At 47.8% G+C, this 17,224-nt stretch overlaps 1 protein-coding gene across 1 annotated transcript; it reads right to left on the reverse strand.

Annotated features, from left to right (window-relative positions):
- Positions 1–13,749: 13,749 nt before the first annotated feature.
- On the reverse strand, positions 13,750–17,224 carry polr1g (RNA polymerase I subunit G). Its single transcript, XM_088627385.1, has 3 exons — positions 16,945–17,224; positions 16,374–16,515; positions 13,750–15,073 (listed from the first exon to the last, which is right to left on the reverse strand). The coding sequence occupies exons 1-3, from the start codon at positions 17,078–17,080 to the stop codon at positions 14,395–14,397; spliced, it is 957 nt and encodes a 318-aa protein (XP_088483511.1). The 5' UTR covers positions 17,081–17,224; the 3' UTR covers positions 13,750–14,394.

Below are 17,224 nucleotides of genomic sequence, written 5' to 3' on the forward strand. Positions count from 1 at the left end.
AGTTTACTGTGTACTGGGTTCAAGTCCCAAAGGTTCATTTGCTAGAGTCCCAATTCATTCTGAAAGTTTCTTAGGCAGCAGGAAAGAACCAGAGAAAGCAAAAATGCAGCCTAAGATGGCACCACCTTATGAGAAATGAGAAAAACAGTCAATGAGAAGATGACAAGAGTAGTATAAAACTCACATGGGTTTGCTTTCTTCATTTAAATAATACAGAAAACTAAACATTATCAGCAGACCTGTGGAAAAAGGAGACATTTCTGACCTTTCTTTACGAACCATTTCACAGGAAACAAGTCAAGGAAATGCCTCCTGATTTGTAGCGTGTAACCATAGTGATGTTGAAAAGGTGCATCTCGGGACATCTCAAGAAAAAGTCGAGGCTTGAGAGATAGCCTAATGTTTGTCTCAGATGCCCGCGTTTTTCCAGCAAAAAATCATGTGGATCTCTATTTCCTGAGGAAAAATGATCTGGCAGCATGACTGCCTTAGTGACCCTGGCAGTTTGATCTTATTAGAAAGTCATGAAATCCTTAGCTAATGCTTGGACACCGAGGTGTGATTCTCCAGTTTATTTTCAAGTACAGCTTAAATAAGAGGGGAACAAAATCAGGCGAATATGAGAGTTAGCATTTGCCTCAGACCAACTACAAAAACAGGATTTGAGATTATGGAATTGGCACATACAGTATAGTACCTGCACACTGACTTGCTGAAATGGCAGGACCCCCCAGACAGCTCGAACAGGGAGCTGAATGTGGTCCACGAGGTTCTGCAATAGAGATAGCCCAGTCCCTTCCCCTGTGGTTCCCATAACAGCAGTGTGGCCTTGAGCTGTAGTTCCCACAGGTTTCGTTAGGACTGAGAACTGGGAACTGGACGTGGACAACCCACCAGGGAGAGTCTGTTCTTGTGGGCCGATAGTGATTAATAAGCTTTCCTCGCATTGCGGCCAATGAGTGAGGATACTGCATAATGTTTCTGTTCATACAGGAAAGGAGCCTATGAGACTAACCACTAGGCACAGGTAGTTCAGTTACTGCAAGATCAGCTTTTAAATAACATGAAACCATAAGGCAGTATATGCACATAATTCAAGTATTAACTCAAATGCCCAAAACCAAAGCACTCTCTGTAATCAGGGTCTCTTAAGGTAAGTTGCACACTACATTGCTAACTAAAAAGGTGCTGCAGGTTACAATTTGTAGCAGCTTTTAAATCCATTAATAAACTTGTGAAAAAAAAGTGCATCATAACGGTTACTGTGTTGTACTTTCTTGAATGCTTGTAACCTCCACAGTAAGCATGACAAGCAGGGCAGTTCTGTTCCTAATGCACAAGAAATGTCATTGCATCGCCCTGCCTGAGTCATTTATAACACCAAAAGATATCATGCTCTTTCTCCATACTGTTACTCACTGACCATTCATCTAGCTGCTGTTTTGTCCAAGAAAAACTATTGAAAAGGTCCTTATTCATTTGGTCCCGCCTGTCAACGACCTGCGACAACTTTTACATTTTGATCTCTTATTGAATATCTGTTAAGCACCCTCTAAACCTAGCAAGGCGTGCAACACAAAATACAGGGGTGGCACTGTAGAAAATGCAAACACATACATTTACGTTTTAAAACATTTTCTGTCAGCAGTTTGAGCAAATGAGGCCTGCATGAGCCAGACATCATTTTACAGTCGCTGGAAGATTTGGTGGGGTGTAGCAGTGAATTCTCTCCAACTCTTTCTGTCACTCTGTTGGGGTCAGTTCAGGAAAGTTTTGTGCCACACCTGGGAAATACAGGAAAAGGCTGGAAGCAAGGGTGTGCAATGCCCCCCCCCCCCCCCCAGCCCCCCAGCATGAACACGATCAATCTCTTAATGTAAATTTCATGTTCACACACTCACGCGGTGCGCACCAGCTCACCCAAAGCGGTTCAGAAAAGCGTGTCTGGGAGAGACGACAGCCCCCAAATTCACTCCCCCCCCCCTCTGTACAAATGCGGTTCATCATTGTTTCCTTTAATACCCCTCATCTCTGCCCCCCTGGACTGCTCCACATCAGTGGAGTGGCAGTCAGACCTCCTCCTCATCCTTCAGCCTGGGGGCACGGAGCTCAAGTCAATACTGTAATCCCTCTGCAGACCTGCATTGATGCATGAAGCTGTGGGTACCGTCTGCCCACAGACTGAGCCAGTTCACCTCCCACGTCTTACATCTCCATATCAGACGTGTTACACACCAGCCCAGCCCATCCCAGCTGACGTTTGCTCTTGTTGTTTGCACAGGCCGTTTGCAGCAAAATTGTGACTCGTGAATCTTTAGTCCACAATTAACTTGGCAAAAACAACTGTGCAAAATCGTACCGTCCATTCTCAGACCCGGGTTCGCTACAATTCAGCCTCAGACACTCAGAAACAGAGGGGAGCTCCCGGCCAGGGAGTCTGAGTGAGTGTGTGTGTCAGAGAGGGCCAAATAGCTCTTTTGTAAGATGCAGGTGCAGGCAGAACAGAACACGTTTTTGTTTCCACGCAAGTGCGTGTGAGGGGAGTGGAGGGGAGGCAAAATGCTTTGAAATGCAAAGGAGGTAATTTTTTTAACAAAAAGGGAATTACGTGTCTAGAAGCTGAAATGCTAAATAAGCCTCTATTTTAAAAAAAAGATAACCTCATAATCTTGAAAAGTCCCCTCATTCTTTTTCGTTTTTGTTGAATTCTTGGAATAAGACAGACATGGACCAAGAAAAAAAAAGAAATAATGAGCAGAGCTGCTCAGTATATACGGAGGCAGAAGACGTTCTCATTTTTGTCACTGCTGTAACGATGTACAAAGCCTGCAGTATTCTGGGGACGCTTGCATTTTAATTTACCGGATTTCCTGTGCTGACTGGGGACACGAGCCAGCCCTCTCCATCCTTTTATTTCTTCTCCTCAATCAAAGCCTGAACTGACCAGAACTGCACTCTGTGCATTAATGTCCAGTCAGCTCATGGAGGAATCCCAGGAGTGCTGTGGTCATTAACAATTAGAATTACCTGCTCTTAGGAAGTGCTGCTAATTAAAATGCGGCGCAGCATTGATTGTTAATAATGGAGTACCGATGGAGTAACTGTTACTTAAGCTAATTTTCGGAGTGGGCAATTTTATGAAGAAACGCTTTCGATCCTCAGAGGAGGAAAGAGGAGAAAACCACCCGAGTGAAACGCTTGGCCAGGCAGGAGAGAACCTGACCTTCCTTCACTTACCCTCCAGGCGCTCTGTCAAAACTGTGGAAACCCTTGTAGTGGAGCTGGAAAGTCACGGCATTCTTCTAATTGCACACCTTTTCCCAGAAGCAAGGAGTCTGCAGACTAATTTATTTTCCTTCCACCCTGCATGAGGTTTATCCCTGAATCTTTCGGAGCTGCAGGTATCGCCAGCTGTTCTCCTCAGAGCTCTGTCTCCCTTCGTGGAGGACACAGAGGGGCTAGGCCTGTGTGACCTTCCTCTGCCCTCACAAGCTGGAGTGATAGAGCCTCTTGCGCCTGTCCTGCTGTGGCGATCTGTTGTGGTTTTCTGAAGTCTGTCGTCTTGCTGACAGAAGGAGAGAGAGACAGGAGCCCAGACCCCCACGAGACCCCAGAGTGGGCTGGCGAGGAGCTGATTTACAAGTCTGCTCAGACAAAGCCTGCTCCTGTATCTGTTTCCCAAAGTTGTGGCAAGAAAATAAATCTCAGGTACATTCAACACCGACGAAGTGTGCAGGGTTACTGACCGCTGGTGCCGAAGTGTGCCCTGAAGGTCATTCCTCCTTACGGGTTTACAACCCGTCAGTCCTCAGAACCCAGGACATAAACAACCGCTGATTAGAACACTTCTCAATGAGCTAAATCTTGGACAGGTCTTCTGCCAAACCCCGACCTGAATTAGCATCATCTTCCAGCGATAACACTTGAAGAAACCCAGCCCTGATCAAAGGATCTGCTATTCCCCGAGCTCCTCGCGTTTATAGATGCTAGATGCTTGGCTGAAGCCCTTGTCCTCAGCAGTTTGCAGACACGAGGGAGGGCGCAGACTGTGCAGATTCACTCCCGACAGGAACCCCCTCTTATTGCTCACCTGAAGGTGCAGCAGCAGGTGACTCTGAGTCAGGGGCAGAGCTGAGCTTCGAACCAGGAAATCCCAGTAAAAGGCCCTGCACCTTAACCACAGCAACACTGCGTCTCTGTGGTGACAGATACAGGGGTGCTCATAACTGTACCCCAATCTCACCAGCCCACCCTTTTCTTGTGCAAGCCACTATTGGGGTTTCTTGCCTCACATTGGAGAAAAGAGCAGATGTTTTCTGTCAATCCCAGGGGTGGTTCCACACATCATCAGGCTTCTTCTCCCTCATGGCCACACAGTGACACAGATCTGAGGCAGGGGACATCGCGGTACTCATTTTGATTTCACACAACACGCTGTTAAATGGGTTAAAAAATACTCACGAGTGGCCGAGCCGACTGTTATTATTTTAATTGAAGTGGAAGTTGGTGGATGGGGAAAAAAAAGAGTTTAACAAAGTAGCTCTGGGTTCTATAGCTAAGTACAGATCTATAACTCACAATATAGGATAATACAATGTGAAGATCATGTTTATAAATACAACATTTTCAGCGCCATTCAGAGCTATGTTCACCCCATGTTCCATCTGAACTCATTTCGAGGTTCATACCAGGTTTTAGGTAATTTTCTGCTTTCTCTAGCACTCTTTCTTATGACTCTTAGGATGAATTGATAAAAATAACTCAAACATGTAAGAACTGCGTGTAAATAGCTGTTTGCCAAATTAAATGATCTGAATTATTTATTGACAAAACAAATGGACAAGCCAAACAGAAGCTAGAACACGTACAGCTGCAGGAGGCTGACTGTAACACCCTCTGAGGGCAAGGGTAAGAGTGAGTCTGTCGTGTTCAAGCAACAGGGAGGGGAATTGTAAATGACAGGGAAGTGTCCTACAGCAAGTCTGGTACGTTCTGCAAGAAGATTTAACAAAAGTAGATGCATGGTAAAACCACGGCAAGATTATAGCAAATGCCGCGTATTTCAAGAGATCTGCACAGACATACAGCGAGTGAGGTTAGCAGCCATTCACACTAAACTCCTCGGAAACAGAAACAGCACACACTCCTGGACAGGCCAAGAGGGAGGAACAAGTCCATCTAGGCAAAGCTCTGTGAAGCTTTACACGAAGGGAGGTGGGTGTCGGGAGCAAACGGCCCAGCCGCGTTGCTGAAGCTGATTTCAACAGATCTTTCAATACATGTTCCGGCTGATCCGTCCTCAGAACACCAGGAACCAAGTAAGATGGGTTAAATGGCTGCCTGCAGTTTCTCTTCCTATCCTCTTCTGACAAGAAGGGTCTCAGTGCACATGCTGTTCATTAAATTAAGACCATGATTCAGTAAATAAGAGCTGGAATGAATCTCCAGAACCCGGGCTGCAGCTCACTCTTCCGTTCTTATGGATGGCTGACAGAAGCCTTTTTTATGACACAAGTATTGTTTGAAATACTTTTCACAACCTGTTCCCACCAGTTGTGTGGGAGGGCGGTGACGTCTCTGCGTTTTGAACAAACCAGATGAAAAGATCTGAACTACTTCTTCGGCATTGCGCTGTGTGTCACCCCCTCCCCAGCCTACACTGCCCAGCCCAGACACCTGACTGGATTGCCCTTCATTAAAGACGTGTCAAGGGCACCCAAACGACTCTCCCACATCGCTGCAAAGCGAGCAGGACGGGTCGGCCCAGCTGGCGTTTCGGCACCGAGCTGGACAGGATGGCTTGTGTGCCTCGGCCGGAGCCGCCACCTCTGGGCTCGGGGGCAGCCCAGGGGCAGTCAGACTCGTCTCTCGGACAGGCCTCTGTCTCGAGAGTCTCTACTGACCACATCCAGCAAGCTGGGCTCCTGTGTTTCAGAGCCTCTTCTCTCCTTGCAGTACAATTTACAAGCAAAGGTCTAATCGACCCCCCCCAGCCCCACAAAACCACCCTTCAGGCGATTCTTCCAAATCTGCACGTGTCATACCAGTCAGTTATTCATTCATTGTTTTATTTTCTGGCTTACATACAATAAGTCCAGAGACATTATTTTGTAAAATAAGGTTTTTGTACTTCAAGGTCATTATAGATGAACTAGTGAGTGGCACTGGAATGTGAGAGATTGTAATCTGAACATTTTCAACAGAAATGTACATTTCTTTTGGCAAAACTGTAAATGTTTTTGTTCTTCTTTTAGACCATGCACACAGTGGAATGAATGTTTCAGGGTATAAAATGTACCCTTATCTGTACAACTATAAATAACGTGTAAATATAAACTGCAAAGCGAGGACTAGGTTTTTAAAAGCACTGTACAGTTTACAGTGATATCTTTATCAATTTTATGGTATACAAAATGTGTTTCTGCAACTTTGCAGGTGATGTTTTATTTTCGTTCAACAGACCATGCTTTAATAAACTGATTTTCAAAAATTTCCAGGAGAACATCTAAATGCATTTAATTCATCCTGTTTTTTTTGGCCACAAGTAAACAACAGACTTCCCACATTAGGAAACACAAGTACACCGATGGGAGAGCAACCAACTGCTCTGTCATATATGAGTGCTGTTGTAAGTGGTGCTGGTGGACCAGTAGGTGGTGCTCTTAACGCTGATTCAGAATTTCTAAACCAATGTCCCAATATATTTTAAAGAAATGACCTGGGATTTTTAATAACCACAGAGAGTCAGGACCTTGGTCTTAGTATACTGTCCCCATCACTATGGTTGGCTGGAAAGCTGAGGTCTGGATTTAATCCAGGCTCTTGCGTTCAATCACTGAGAACATCTTCACAGAACGGTGCGAATTTGAGGCGCTCTCCTCTCGAGGTTCTCTCAGTCACAAAAGAAAAAAAAGAAAAAAAACACAAAAGATTGTCCCGTGGGTGTTCTTATGCTCCAGTCTTTCCAAGATCACGCCGTCTCCAGAGATCTTCTTTCTGTGTCAGCTAACGAATGAGCTGGCTGAGATGCGATGTAATGGGGTGTGCTGAAATGCGACCGCACCCCGCTGGGCTTACAAATGCAGCTCCAGAAGCAGGTAGCAGGGCCTTGCCTGGGAGCAGCAGGCAGATTTAGGCTTGTCAGCATCGCCTCATTTGCCACTGGCCAGCAGGGAGCAGAGGGGCGCAGCGTGTGCCATCCCCCCCTGCAATGCCACCAGCCCCACGGACAAGCGCACACACCTCACTGGGAGCCCAGCACCAGCCGAAATTCCACACAGCGTTGGGTTTTTTTTTTCACCTACAGGGCAGGCAGCTCGTGCTGCTTTGTGGACGCGCGGTTCATTGGAATTCAGTTCAGGTGCGCAGAAGCGGATTTATCATTCTCAAGGACGCCGCAAGAAGCCTGTCATTAAGCTCCTTGTGTGTCAGAGACGAAGTGATTCTTCTATAACAACATCATGCCAATTGCATGCAGCTGTCTTCTCCGGTCCCGAGATGAAAGCGTCTTTAAATAAACACACGGACCCCCGAGTCGCCCTCATTAGGAACCTCAGGCAAAATTACAGCCAGCAGAAAGCAGCTTTTTTCTCAAACCGCCCCGCAACCCAGGCTGAGAAGCGAAACCTTCCTGGTGTGAAGCCGGGGGGAGGAGGTGTTTGAGTGACGGCGGGTTGCGAGGCTGCCTGTGAGCAGCAGTGAGCACACACACAATCCTGGGGGGAGGGGCACTGGCTGGAGGGAGGGAGTCTGAAGAAAGCCAGCCTTGCTTGTGGGGTCAAAGGTCAGATTCTCATACACCTGGAAGAGCCAGCACCATGAAAGGGGGAGATGGGGCCACACAACTGACCCCCCCAAACATGAGCCGCTTGTGGAACCAGAGTTTCAGTGCCATCAAAGTGTGGGTGCATACTCCCTCAAGCCCCCCTGCAGCACAGCTCGCGCACATGTGGTGGAAAAACAGCACCGCCTCCTGGCAGAGGGACCAGAGCTCCCAGAGACACTGGAGGGGAAACTCGGCCGAGCGTGGGCTTTTCAAGCACTGAGGTGGTGTGACCCTATTTTAGAAATAAAAATATCTGACAGCAATCAAACTAAAATGGGGGGTACAGGGAAATGTGCAGGCTCATCTGTGACGATCGTGCCTCTATCTTCACTGAGTCCCTTCACTGTTTTTCTCCCTGAGCCCCACTTTAAACACGAAACACAGAGAGTGCCTGAGAGGCGCCGGCCCAGTTTCCACAACATCTGCAGCCCAAATAATCCAAAGTGTTTTTACATAACCCAGATTACCCAGGATGAGCCAGTAATACTTGGTTTAGCGTTTCCCCCAGCAGAACTAGATCTCGGCTTGAACACACTCGAGGCCTGTGCAAGGTTACTGCAGCTGAGGAGAAAAATACAGAGTTATTCCTCAGATCTGCCGAGTACTGCAGGAGGAGAGAGGGGCAGATCCGCTCTTCAGGAGAGTCCAGGTGATATTCCTGGGCGATACTGATATGGATATACTGTAGTACTGAGCTGGTTACTGCAAAGACAGAAACAAGCCACCTGCTGCCTGATCTGTTCAGATCTCTGAAGCAGAGAGGGGCTGGGCCTGCTCAGTGCTGTCAGTACGTGGGAGACCGCATGGAAAATCAGGTGGCTGCAATGAAGTAGTGCTGGTGGACCAGTAGGTGGTGCTTCTCCTCCCCAAACCAGAATTTCCAAACCTATGCTCCAGTATAATGACAGGCAATGACTAAAATCCATACTGAGTCTAAACAATCTGTCCCTCCTAAAGTTCCCCCTAATCCACCTGGTGCAGCAGTGTCTCTCTCCTCCTGTACCCTGTACCCTGAGAGTGGAGCTGCTGTGTCTCCTCCTTCGTGTAGACTGCTCTGTGATCCTCCGGGAGTAATTGCGCTATACAAAGGCAATTCATAATTGTTAATTTAGGGGAAACGCATGCACATATTTGTCCAGCATGAAATATCTTGGGCGGATTTTGAAGGCTTTTGGTAAGAGGACATCCCCACAACTTTTTTTTTACTACTTTAAGGAGGTCCTTTAATAAAATGACCTTTAGCAACTGTAACAAAAAAAAGTATTTCGGCTAATAAGTGATGAAAACAAAAAGTGAACATTTTCCAAGTTCTAAAAATAGGTATTTTGATGATCAAAATGACGAAAAAAATAGTTTAAGAGCAATAACGAAAACATTTCTTCACAACTTTGCCAATTGTTATGCGAGATTTTTCCCCCCTCAACTCGTATCAGAAAAGCCTCAGGAGACTATGAAAAGCTTCTTGTGTCTGTACGGCCTTTGCCTTTGGGATTCTCTCGTCAGCCAAAACCAACAGCGTCGCTTCCTTTCCAAACAAAGGAAATTCCGGAACCGCTGGGGTCGAACGTCTGGCGAAGCCTTTTCCAAGCCGGGATCACGAGCACACACGCAGAACACGAAAGCTTCCTGTCGCACCGGGCGCTGGCAGAACGGGCCTCTGATTCCAGTAAACAACCAGCAACAAAAAAAAAAAAACAGGGCTGGCTCGCTCGTTTTCCGTCCACAATTCGTAAAAAGAGGGCGCAACGCGGCCTACGCATTTTTTGAAAGCCGACTTGTGCCAAACGGTTCTCTAACATTCCCAGAGCCGCGCCGCTTTCAGATACAAGCGGCTGTTCTTGGCCTCGCTTTCACCTTCCTGTCGGTCCTCCGCTCATGATCCCTTGATCCGGCTTCTCCTGCTTTTCTAGGACACCCAAGCAAAGCAAACCCGACAAACTGCGGCGGAGTCTATTCTTGCTCCAAGACGTCGAAAACGACGTCTTGTGTGCGGGGGGGAATTCTTGCCAATCTTCAGGGGAGCGTCTTTCCGTCTGTTACGTAAAACAGTGCGATAGGACGGGCGCTTGTTCAGTGCAGTGTAGAGTCATCTCAAGACAGATGGTCACCCAGCACGGCCGAGGGCCAGTCTGAGCCACGAGCCCTGTCCTGTGCCAGCCCGACCAAGGAAGCGCTAATAAAACTGTAGTTTTACCTCACCAACACCCCTTCACCCAGAAACAGACCGGCACAATGACGCCACTGTTTTCCTTGCACCTCTGATAATCCGATTCCGTTTGTTCATGGGGCCCATGAGTTTCTGACAGAAACGTTATCACAGACGGATCAAACGTTCAGCTCCCTTTCCGCGGTCTCCACACGCGTTTGTCACGGGTGGAGGGAAACGAGGGGCTGGCCTTGACCACAAGATAAATGGCCAAAACACACACACACACACACCTCGACACACAGAACAACTTTATTCCTTCACCCCACAGTTCCTGTAGCTGCAACAGTGTTGATATTTCGCAGAATCTTGATTTTCTTATACAGCCAATGCATACAACGCCTCCAGCGAGAGCTGAACAGAGGAGCTTGCGTCAGCAGGGCTCCCGGGGACGCGTTAACGGCTACTCCACCCCAGACAGCAAAGCACCTTGATTCCCCAGTCATTTCCAGGAGCCAGCACTCGATTCTTCTGTCACTTTTAATGGACATCACCCAGCGCACCTTTCATATCACTCTCGGTGCTGTCTGGAGGCCCAGCGGGGTGATTTTTCCTGAGCTTCCATGTCAACGCGTCACCGACTCCAGCCCCGAGCTCCCCAGCCTGTCCTGTCACAGAAACACCAGGGGTCACATGCGCGCTGCAGGTAAGAGCACTTACAAACTGCAGACTTCAAATTATAGCTCGGAGCCAAATAGGTCTTCCAGACGGAAGCATTGTAGCTCGGAGTAATGTTGAAAAAGAAGGGCTGCTTTCTGTTTTCGCGTTGAAATCTTTTGACTGCCATGCAAAAGGAAACTTCAAATTGAAATTTAATTGTAAAATGTAGATACCTTTTTTTCTTACAATGTATATTTCAAAGCACAAAAACAAATCTATATTCCCTTTTTGAGCGCCACAATGTTATTGCAAGATATCTGATTTTCTGGGGGCACCTGAACGAGTAAATTAGGGGACGTGTCCACAATTCTGACCTGCACTCACTGGCTCGGACTACACCTCAATTTGAGGTGTTTTAGCTGGTAACAGTAAGTGAGCACATTTTGTTCCTCATTTGTATTGCATTACGAACGATTTGTTTAATGAGCAAGGTCTACCAAACACGACAACGATAAGGAATCCTGAAATCTGAAATTGGGATTTCTTTTAAAAGTAAAAATGTTCTCCTGGCATGTCTGAGGACCTCTCTCCTGTGTGGCCAAGAGCAGACATTTCCTCTGGGCTGGGAGAGAAGGGGTTAACGCTAACGCGGAGGGGGAGTGGGTAAGTGTGGGAGAGAGGGATCGCATCCTGTTGCCATAGAGACAGTTCATATTTCCGAGCTCAATATACCCCCCTCCCTCCACGGAGCGTTAGAGCCACACACCCGATCGGAGCTCCTCTGCGTGCGATCAACACGCATCCTAATCCTCATACTGGCTCTCGAGCAGACTTGGCCAGGTGACTGCGTTAGGACAAAGTATTTAAGGCACTTTAAAAGACCACGTCATAGAGAATATGAAAAGAGACTGAAATATTGCACGGTTTTATACGCCTAAATTAGGATTAGCCATAGTCGAAGTAAATGAATAAGGCAAAGACTTCTCTCTTAATCTTTACACAGGAGAGAAAGTTTGCGTTGAGTATTCGCTAGTTTCCAGAAGCCACGGTGCGGCGGTGAGCGGAATCCCGTGTCTCGCCGCGCGTTTCCACGCGAATCTCGCTGCCGTGCACGGGCGGCGCGTGAAACTGGACGGACTCGACTGATAGTGAACCATTATCCGCAATATTCAGAAGCCGATATCAAATAATTACCAACACGACTCCCACCCGCCCCGCAAGGAAAGAAAAAAGCTTTATTTTCAGAGGTGGGGGGCGGATTGTCGCAGCAGCCGCGATTTGCCGATTTGAAATCCAGAACACGCACCCCGATCCTAATCCTCGGGAGAGAGGGGGGGCGGGGGCGGGGAGCCCCCCGGGTCCGGAGCCCGCCGGCCGCCTCTCCGAGCGCAGGCTGGTCGCCGTGACGGACGGATCCGCTCCGCATCCCCGGGGTCTCAGCGGGTCGGCGTCGCCATGGAAACCGCTCGGTGCCGCAGCGCAGGCCGGCTGAAGCGCGCGGACGCAACAGACCGGGATTCTTCGGGAAAGAAAGGCAGGGGTGCGTGCGTGGAGGTGGCGCGCGGGGAAGTGGGGGGGGGGCAGACTGCGGTAGCGGGGGCCTCGCGTGTGCACTGCGGGCCAGCTCGGGATTTTCACCATTCCCGAGCTCCGACAAGGTTGCAATCACGGGTACGGGTCTGGGCTGATCCGAACCGCAGACCGACTCGTCCTTCCAGGCGCCGGGGCTGGTCTCCGCACAGGGCGACGACTTCCTTATCGACTTAAAAGCCGAGCTACGAGCTCATCCACGCCGTTACAGGACAACCTGGAAAACCTGTTAAGCCCGACGACCTCTGCAATGGACGTTCACTTTATGTGTGCTGTGAGGCTGTGCGGCGCCTTCATTGGTATTCAGGATGTACCCTTTTATAAAATCAAACTCTCCAGTTAAAAATTCGGATGCACAAGAAAAAAAAGTCTACTTTTTAGCATACAAATGTAATAATCCTCTGATTTATTTACGACCAGCAAAAACACCGCGATATATATTTTTTTTAATGTGCAGAATGATTTTGTGCATGCCGGTGAAGTGTTTATCAGCCACCTAAATTAAAACAGCAGCCGGCCCCGTACAGTGGGGCTCTCGCCTGAGGAGAATATTGAGAGATCTAAACATCTGAAACTGAAACCATACGAGCCCCAGTACTGGAATCTGCAGCCTTGTCTCCAAACGCCCCCCAGACTCCCCCCAGCTCCTGCAGCCTCTGGCCAGAGGCTGTACGACACGTTTTCCATTGTGAACACACCACTGACACTGTACTGCATTACCACAGTCGCCTTCACATTTCTCAAAAAACCTCTTTTAAGACATAGGGGAATCGTGTTCCAATGACTTTCGGCAGGGTCTGTAGTTATTTTAAAGAAAGCATGTTTTTATCTACACATCAAAATTAAATTATTGTACGTAACGAGATTATCTAGAAAGGGAGATTATGAAACTGCATTTGAAATCCAACGGGAACGTCGTCCTTTAAAGATGTAAACGAAACCTTTCGTCAATGCAGGTATGATAGGCGTAGTGTACAATGAGGCGTACAATGCAGGCTGTTTTGAGCGCAGACGGGTCTCACTCGGGCCTTGGGAAATCACAGTGCAACACCGCCACCTGCCGGGCACTCTGGTTTAAAACAACTGCAGCGGCAATAAATCTGACGCGCGTCACGTCAGCACTGCAGCCCTATTCGACTCGACTCGACTGAATGATTCTGTCATTCAGCAATCTTACACGATTGTTTAGCAAGTAATGTCTTATGAGTACTCACCCTACAGTGACATCTATACCGCATTTTCACGTCACAATGACATTCAACACTATCATCATAAAAAACACAAATACAGAGCCTTTAAATGGGGCTTCTCAAAGAGCTTTACAGCAAGAAAAAAAGCACACATGAGAGAAGAGAGCAGCATGACAACTGCAAAAAGGGTTTGCAGTACAGCAGGAAAGCAAGGGAGCAGATAGGACCAGTTCTCAAGAAGAAGGTTTTGAGTCTGGATGTGAAAGTGCGCACAGAAGGCGACTCCAATATCCTCAGGGACATCAGATATAAAATGAAAACTCTGGCTACATACTAGCTCACTGAAGTTTGGGACGGGGTCTTCCTGTGTGCAACCCTTCCTCTGTCTTTATTTTAGTGCTGGGAAATCAGTTAGCAACAGACATCTGAACAGCCTTGTATCATGACACCCAGAAACAGAGACATCGCACTTGTGAATGCAAGTTCTTCGCCGGACGCGTGCCAAGATCAGAGAAGCCGCACACACTGTGTCCCTCCCTCCCCCATACGGGGATGCCGGTTGTCAAAAGGCTCTCTTATCCCTGTGCAACAAACACGTTAATCGACAGCGGGCCAGGCTAGAACCCAACCCTGACAGGGGCACTACATTGGGGAAAAACCTCAAGCACTTGTAGCCTGAAGGTGGGTACTACTTTTTTCGATGATTCAAGTCCAGAGAAGCAAACAAGGAGGAAAAGATGCAGGAATATTTAGAAGTGGGAGGTTCTGTTTTTTTCAATTATTTTTCTGGATGGGTTTGAAGGGGCACTGGGCTGGGGACTGGATACACGGGGGCATCAGTGATGTGAATCAATTCGTGTTCCTTCAGGCACCGAGTTTCTTTCCTAAGACATCCAGGTGCAGCTGCACCAAAGGCGCTATATAAAACGAAGGTTGCACTGTGGCTGCCCTGTACTGTATTTGCCTTTGTGTTAAAAACAGGCTCAGGATAAGTCCTCCATTTTTAACTTCTCCCTCTTCTTCTTCTTTTTCTTCTTCTTGCCCACATCTTCTTCGTCCGCGTAGCCCAAGTGCAAGGGCTCCGTCTTCACCTCTACTGGCTCTTCCTTAATATCGACCTCCTCCCTTTCCTTACCCTTCTTCTTCTTCTTCTTCTTCCTCCTTTCCGCTCCCTCGCTCTCGTCCTGCTCGAGCCCCTCAGCCTGGAGGTGTTCCTGCTCCGTCTCTTCCCGCTCCTGGTGTTTGTCTCTCTTCTTCTTCTTCTTCCTCCTCCGATCGCCCTCCTCTGCCTCGGGCGGCTCCAGCTTGATCCTCCTGGCCAGCGGGGGAGAGGCGCAGGGCTCCCGATCCGCCCGGGACGGAGCTGCACCCCCAAAAGGCTGGAACCTCTGCTTCAGGCCTTCGGGGATCCGGGGCGCGGGGTTGGCTGGAATGGCCTTGGGCTCCTGGCTGCTGTTCAGGTCCCCAAAACTCTCGCAGATGTTGATGTAGCCCTCGAAAGCTGGGGCGCACAGCACCCTGTCCGTCTCCCGGCCTGTCGTCAGCAGGCGCATGCCGCCGGGCCCCCCGGGCGTGCTGAGGATGTTGTAGACCTGCTGGCCGCTGCCATTTTGCGACGTCCGTGTCTTCATACCAACCACCGGGATCTTGGAACCGTTAAAGCTGAAAAATAAAACAGAAGGGTTCCGCAGCTCATTAAAGCGCCAGAAGGCAGGACAGCAAGGCGTGAGAGTGGGACCTCTTTCTCCGGGAGGAACACAGCTTCCCTTTCCATGGCCTCTGGAACACTGCCAGACTGACGGAAAGGGAACATCACAGTACAAGGGGTGATCAGAGATCCACTCCTTGCTTTCAAACCCAAGAGGTGCTCTGAACAAAATTCAAAACGATTTTCATAGCCATAGGAGCCTGAGAGCCATGGGTATCAGGAGCAAGGCTGGATTACATAATACCCCTTTGTAAGGAGTCTGATCAACACCTTGTGCACTGCGATGGGCTTCATGACCCCCTACAGCAAGTTATCAGTTTGTAGTTTGCAAGACACTGTACAAATAAAATAACACAGGAACTGAGGACCACTGTATATACAATGTTCCGCAGAAAGGATGTAGTGCTCTAAAAAGCTCAGCAAGTCCTTCTTTGTAAATGTTTGGGAGTTTAAGAGCTCGGGGTACATTTTTTTTTTTAGAAGAACCAACAATCTAGTTGCACTACGAAACCTCGAGGTAAACTGGCACAAAACTAAATGCCAATGAGCAAAGTTTCACTTCAATACTGGTATAAAAATCAAATGGAACAACTCCGAGGAAAACCCACCTGCAAATCAGTAAAAATAAAGATTTTTGACAAGCTGGTTAAATCTGGTGTAAAGGGTTATGACCTGGTAATAAATTAAGCTATTGGTCTTCCTGTATGACTGCACATCGAATGGGCAAACACTTCATTATTGCCAATGACAAACAAATACTGGCTATTCTGTAAAACCAACACTGCCATTGACAGCTATGAGGCACATAAAAAAACTCTTAAACAAAGAAATATACAGATATATTCAGTCAATCCTACACATTTCATAAAAGCATTTTGACATGATTTCATTAGTCACAGACTAGTAGCAGTTCTCTAATCACCCATGGATCCACATTTTAGCATTAAACTACAAAAAAAATGAGTTTATGCCAATATAACTGGCATGTGAAAGAGATATGTGGAAGATGCATGCGTGAGGAATAATCCCTTTTAAAAATCACTAATATTACAGATACATATAAAAAAAAATACAGGATAGGATATGGCACACCATGTCATCACAAAAAAATAAATCACCCCATTTCAATCGAAAGGTGTAAACGGAGAAGCAACCATCTCTAGACACAATTATATTCAGTTTAGGCCTCATTCAGCCTCAGACCCAGAGGACACCTCGTTGAACAGAACCACCATCTCGCCAGTCCGAACCGACCTGTCCGGGTTGAAGCTGGCCGGCGATTTGATAAGCCACAGCTCCGAGCCGCCGTCAGTCAGCCTCTCCAGACTGGTACCCTCGCAGGCTCTGTAGGCACAGGGGACGAAGTCCGCAGGACACTGGTACTTCTCGCTCGTCTCTGCAGTGCACAGATAAGAAATTGGGAATAGGTTCCTCCAGGACCGCCATCTGGGAAACGAGCCTTTCCCTACCGCGTTTATAAAATGACAAGCAGCACTGTTTGTAACGAAACCTCTCAATTTGCCGTTTGTAATACTTGGTTTTGAAAAAGCATTCATGTCGCTACCCACCAATAAACTATTACAGTTGCTGGCAGACCACATATACAGCAGCAGCAGTAATGAACGAGTCCGTTGTAATCTGTATTTAATCCCCGTTTTAAGTGCACGCTGTATTGTTGGGCATTTGATAAATAAACATTGACTGATTAAGCAGTCTCCCAGAGGTTCTAAGGACCCAGCTGCAATCAATACGACAAACGCATTTATGCGGCCTTGGGGTTGTTTAAAAAAAGTGCAGAAATTTCTAAAACCTAACAAATACCTACTCGGCACATGTGTTCGCCGCTGCCGTCGATGGGCCGACGCATTGCCGGTCTTCCGAATCTGAACATCAGCTTCACCTTCTAAATCAACTTCAGCCTCACTGCTTGAGGAGGAAATATCCTTCCGCTTCGCAGACATCACTGCTGGCTTTCTTACATATAACCTACCGTCATTCTATACTACGAAAACTGACACAGGAGATGAAAGCAGAACACTCGCGCTATACAGCACTGAAACACACGTGTGTACACAGACGGCAATAACCTTTGCCCCGGAGGTAGT

Source organism: Lepisosteus platostomus, chromosome 4 (assembly GCF_059453375.1).
Source record: "Lepisosteus platostomus isolate fLepPlt1 chromosome 4, fLepPlt1.hap1, whole genome shotgun sequence".
Lineage (NCBI taxonomy): Eukaryota > Metazoa > Chordata > Actinopteri > Semionotiformes > Lepisosteidae > Lepisosteus > Lepisosteus platostomus.

Excerpts from the sequence above, each read along its gene's own strand:
- polr1g (XM_088627385.1), bottom strand. The coding sequence starts at position 17,080 with ATGTCTGCGAAGCGGAAGGATATTTCCTCCTCAAGCAGTGAGGCTGAA. Across the intron at positions 16,516-16,944 it reads GCGGCGAACACATGTGCCGA|AGACGAGCGAGAAGTACCAG; the intron begins GTAGGTATTTGT and ends TGTGCACTGCAG. Across the intron at positions 15,074-16,373 it reads GCCAGCTTCAACCCGGACAG|CTTTAACGGTTCCAAGATCC; the intron begins GTCGGTTCGGAC and ends TTTATTTTTCAG.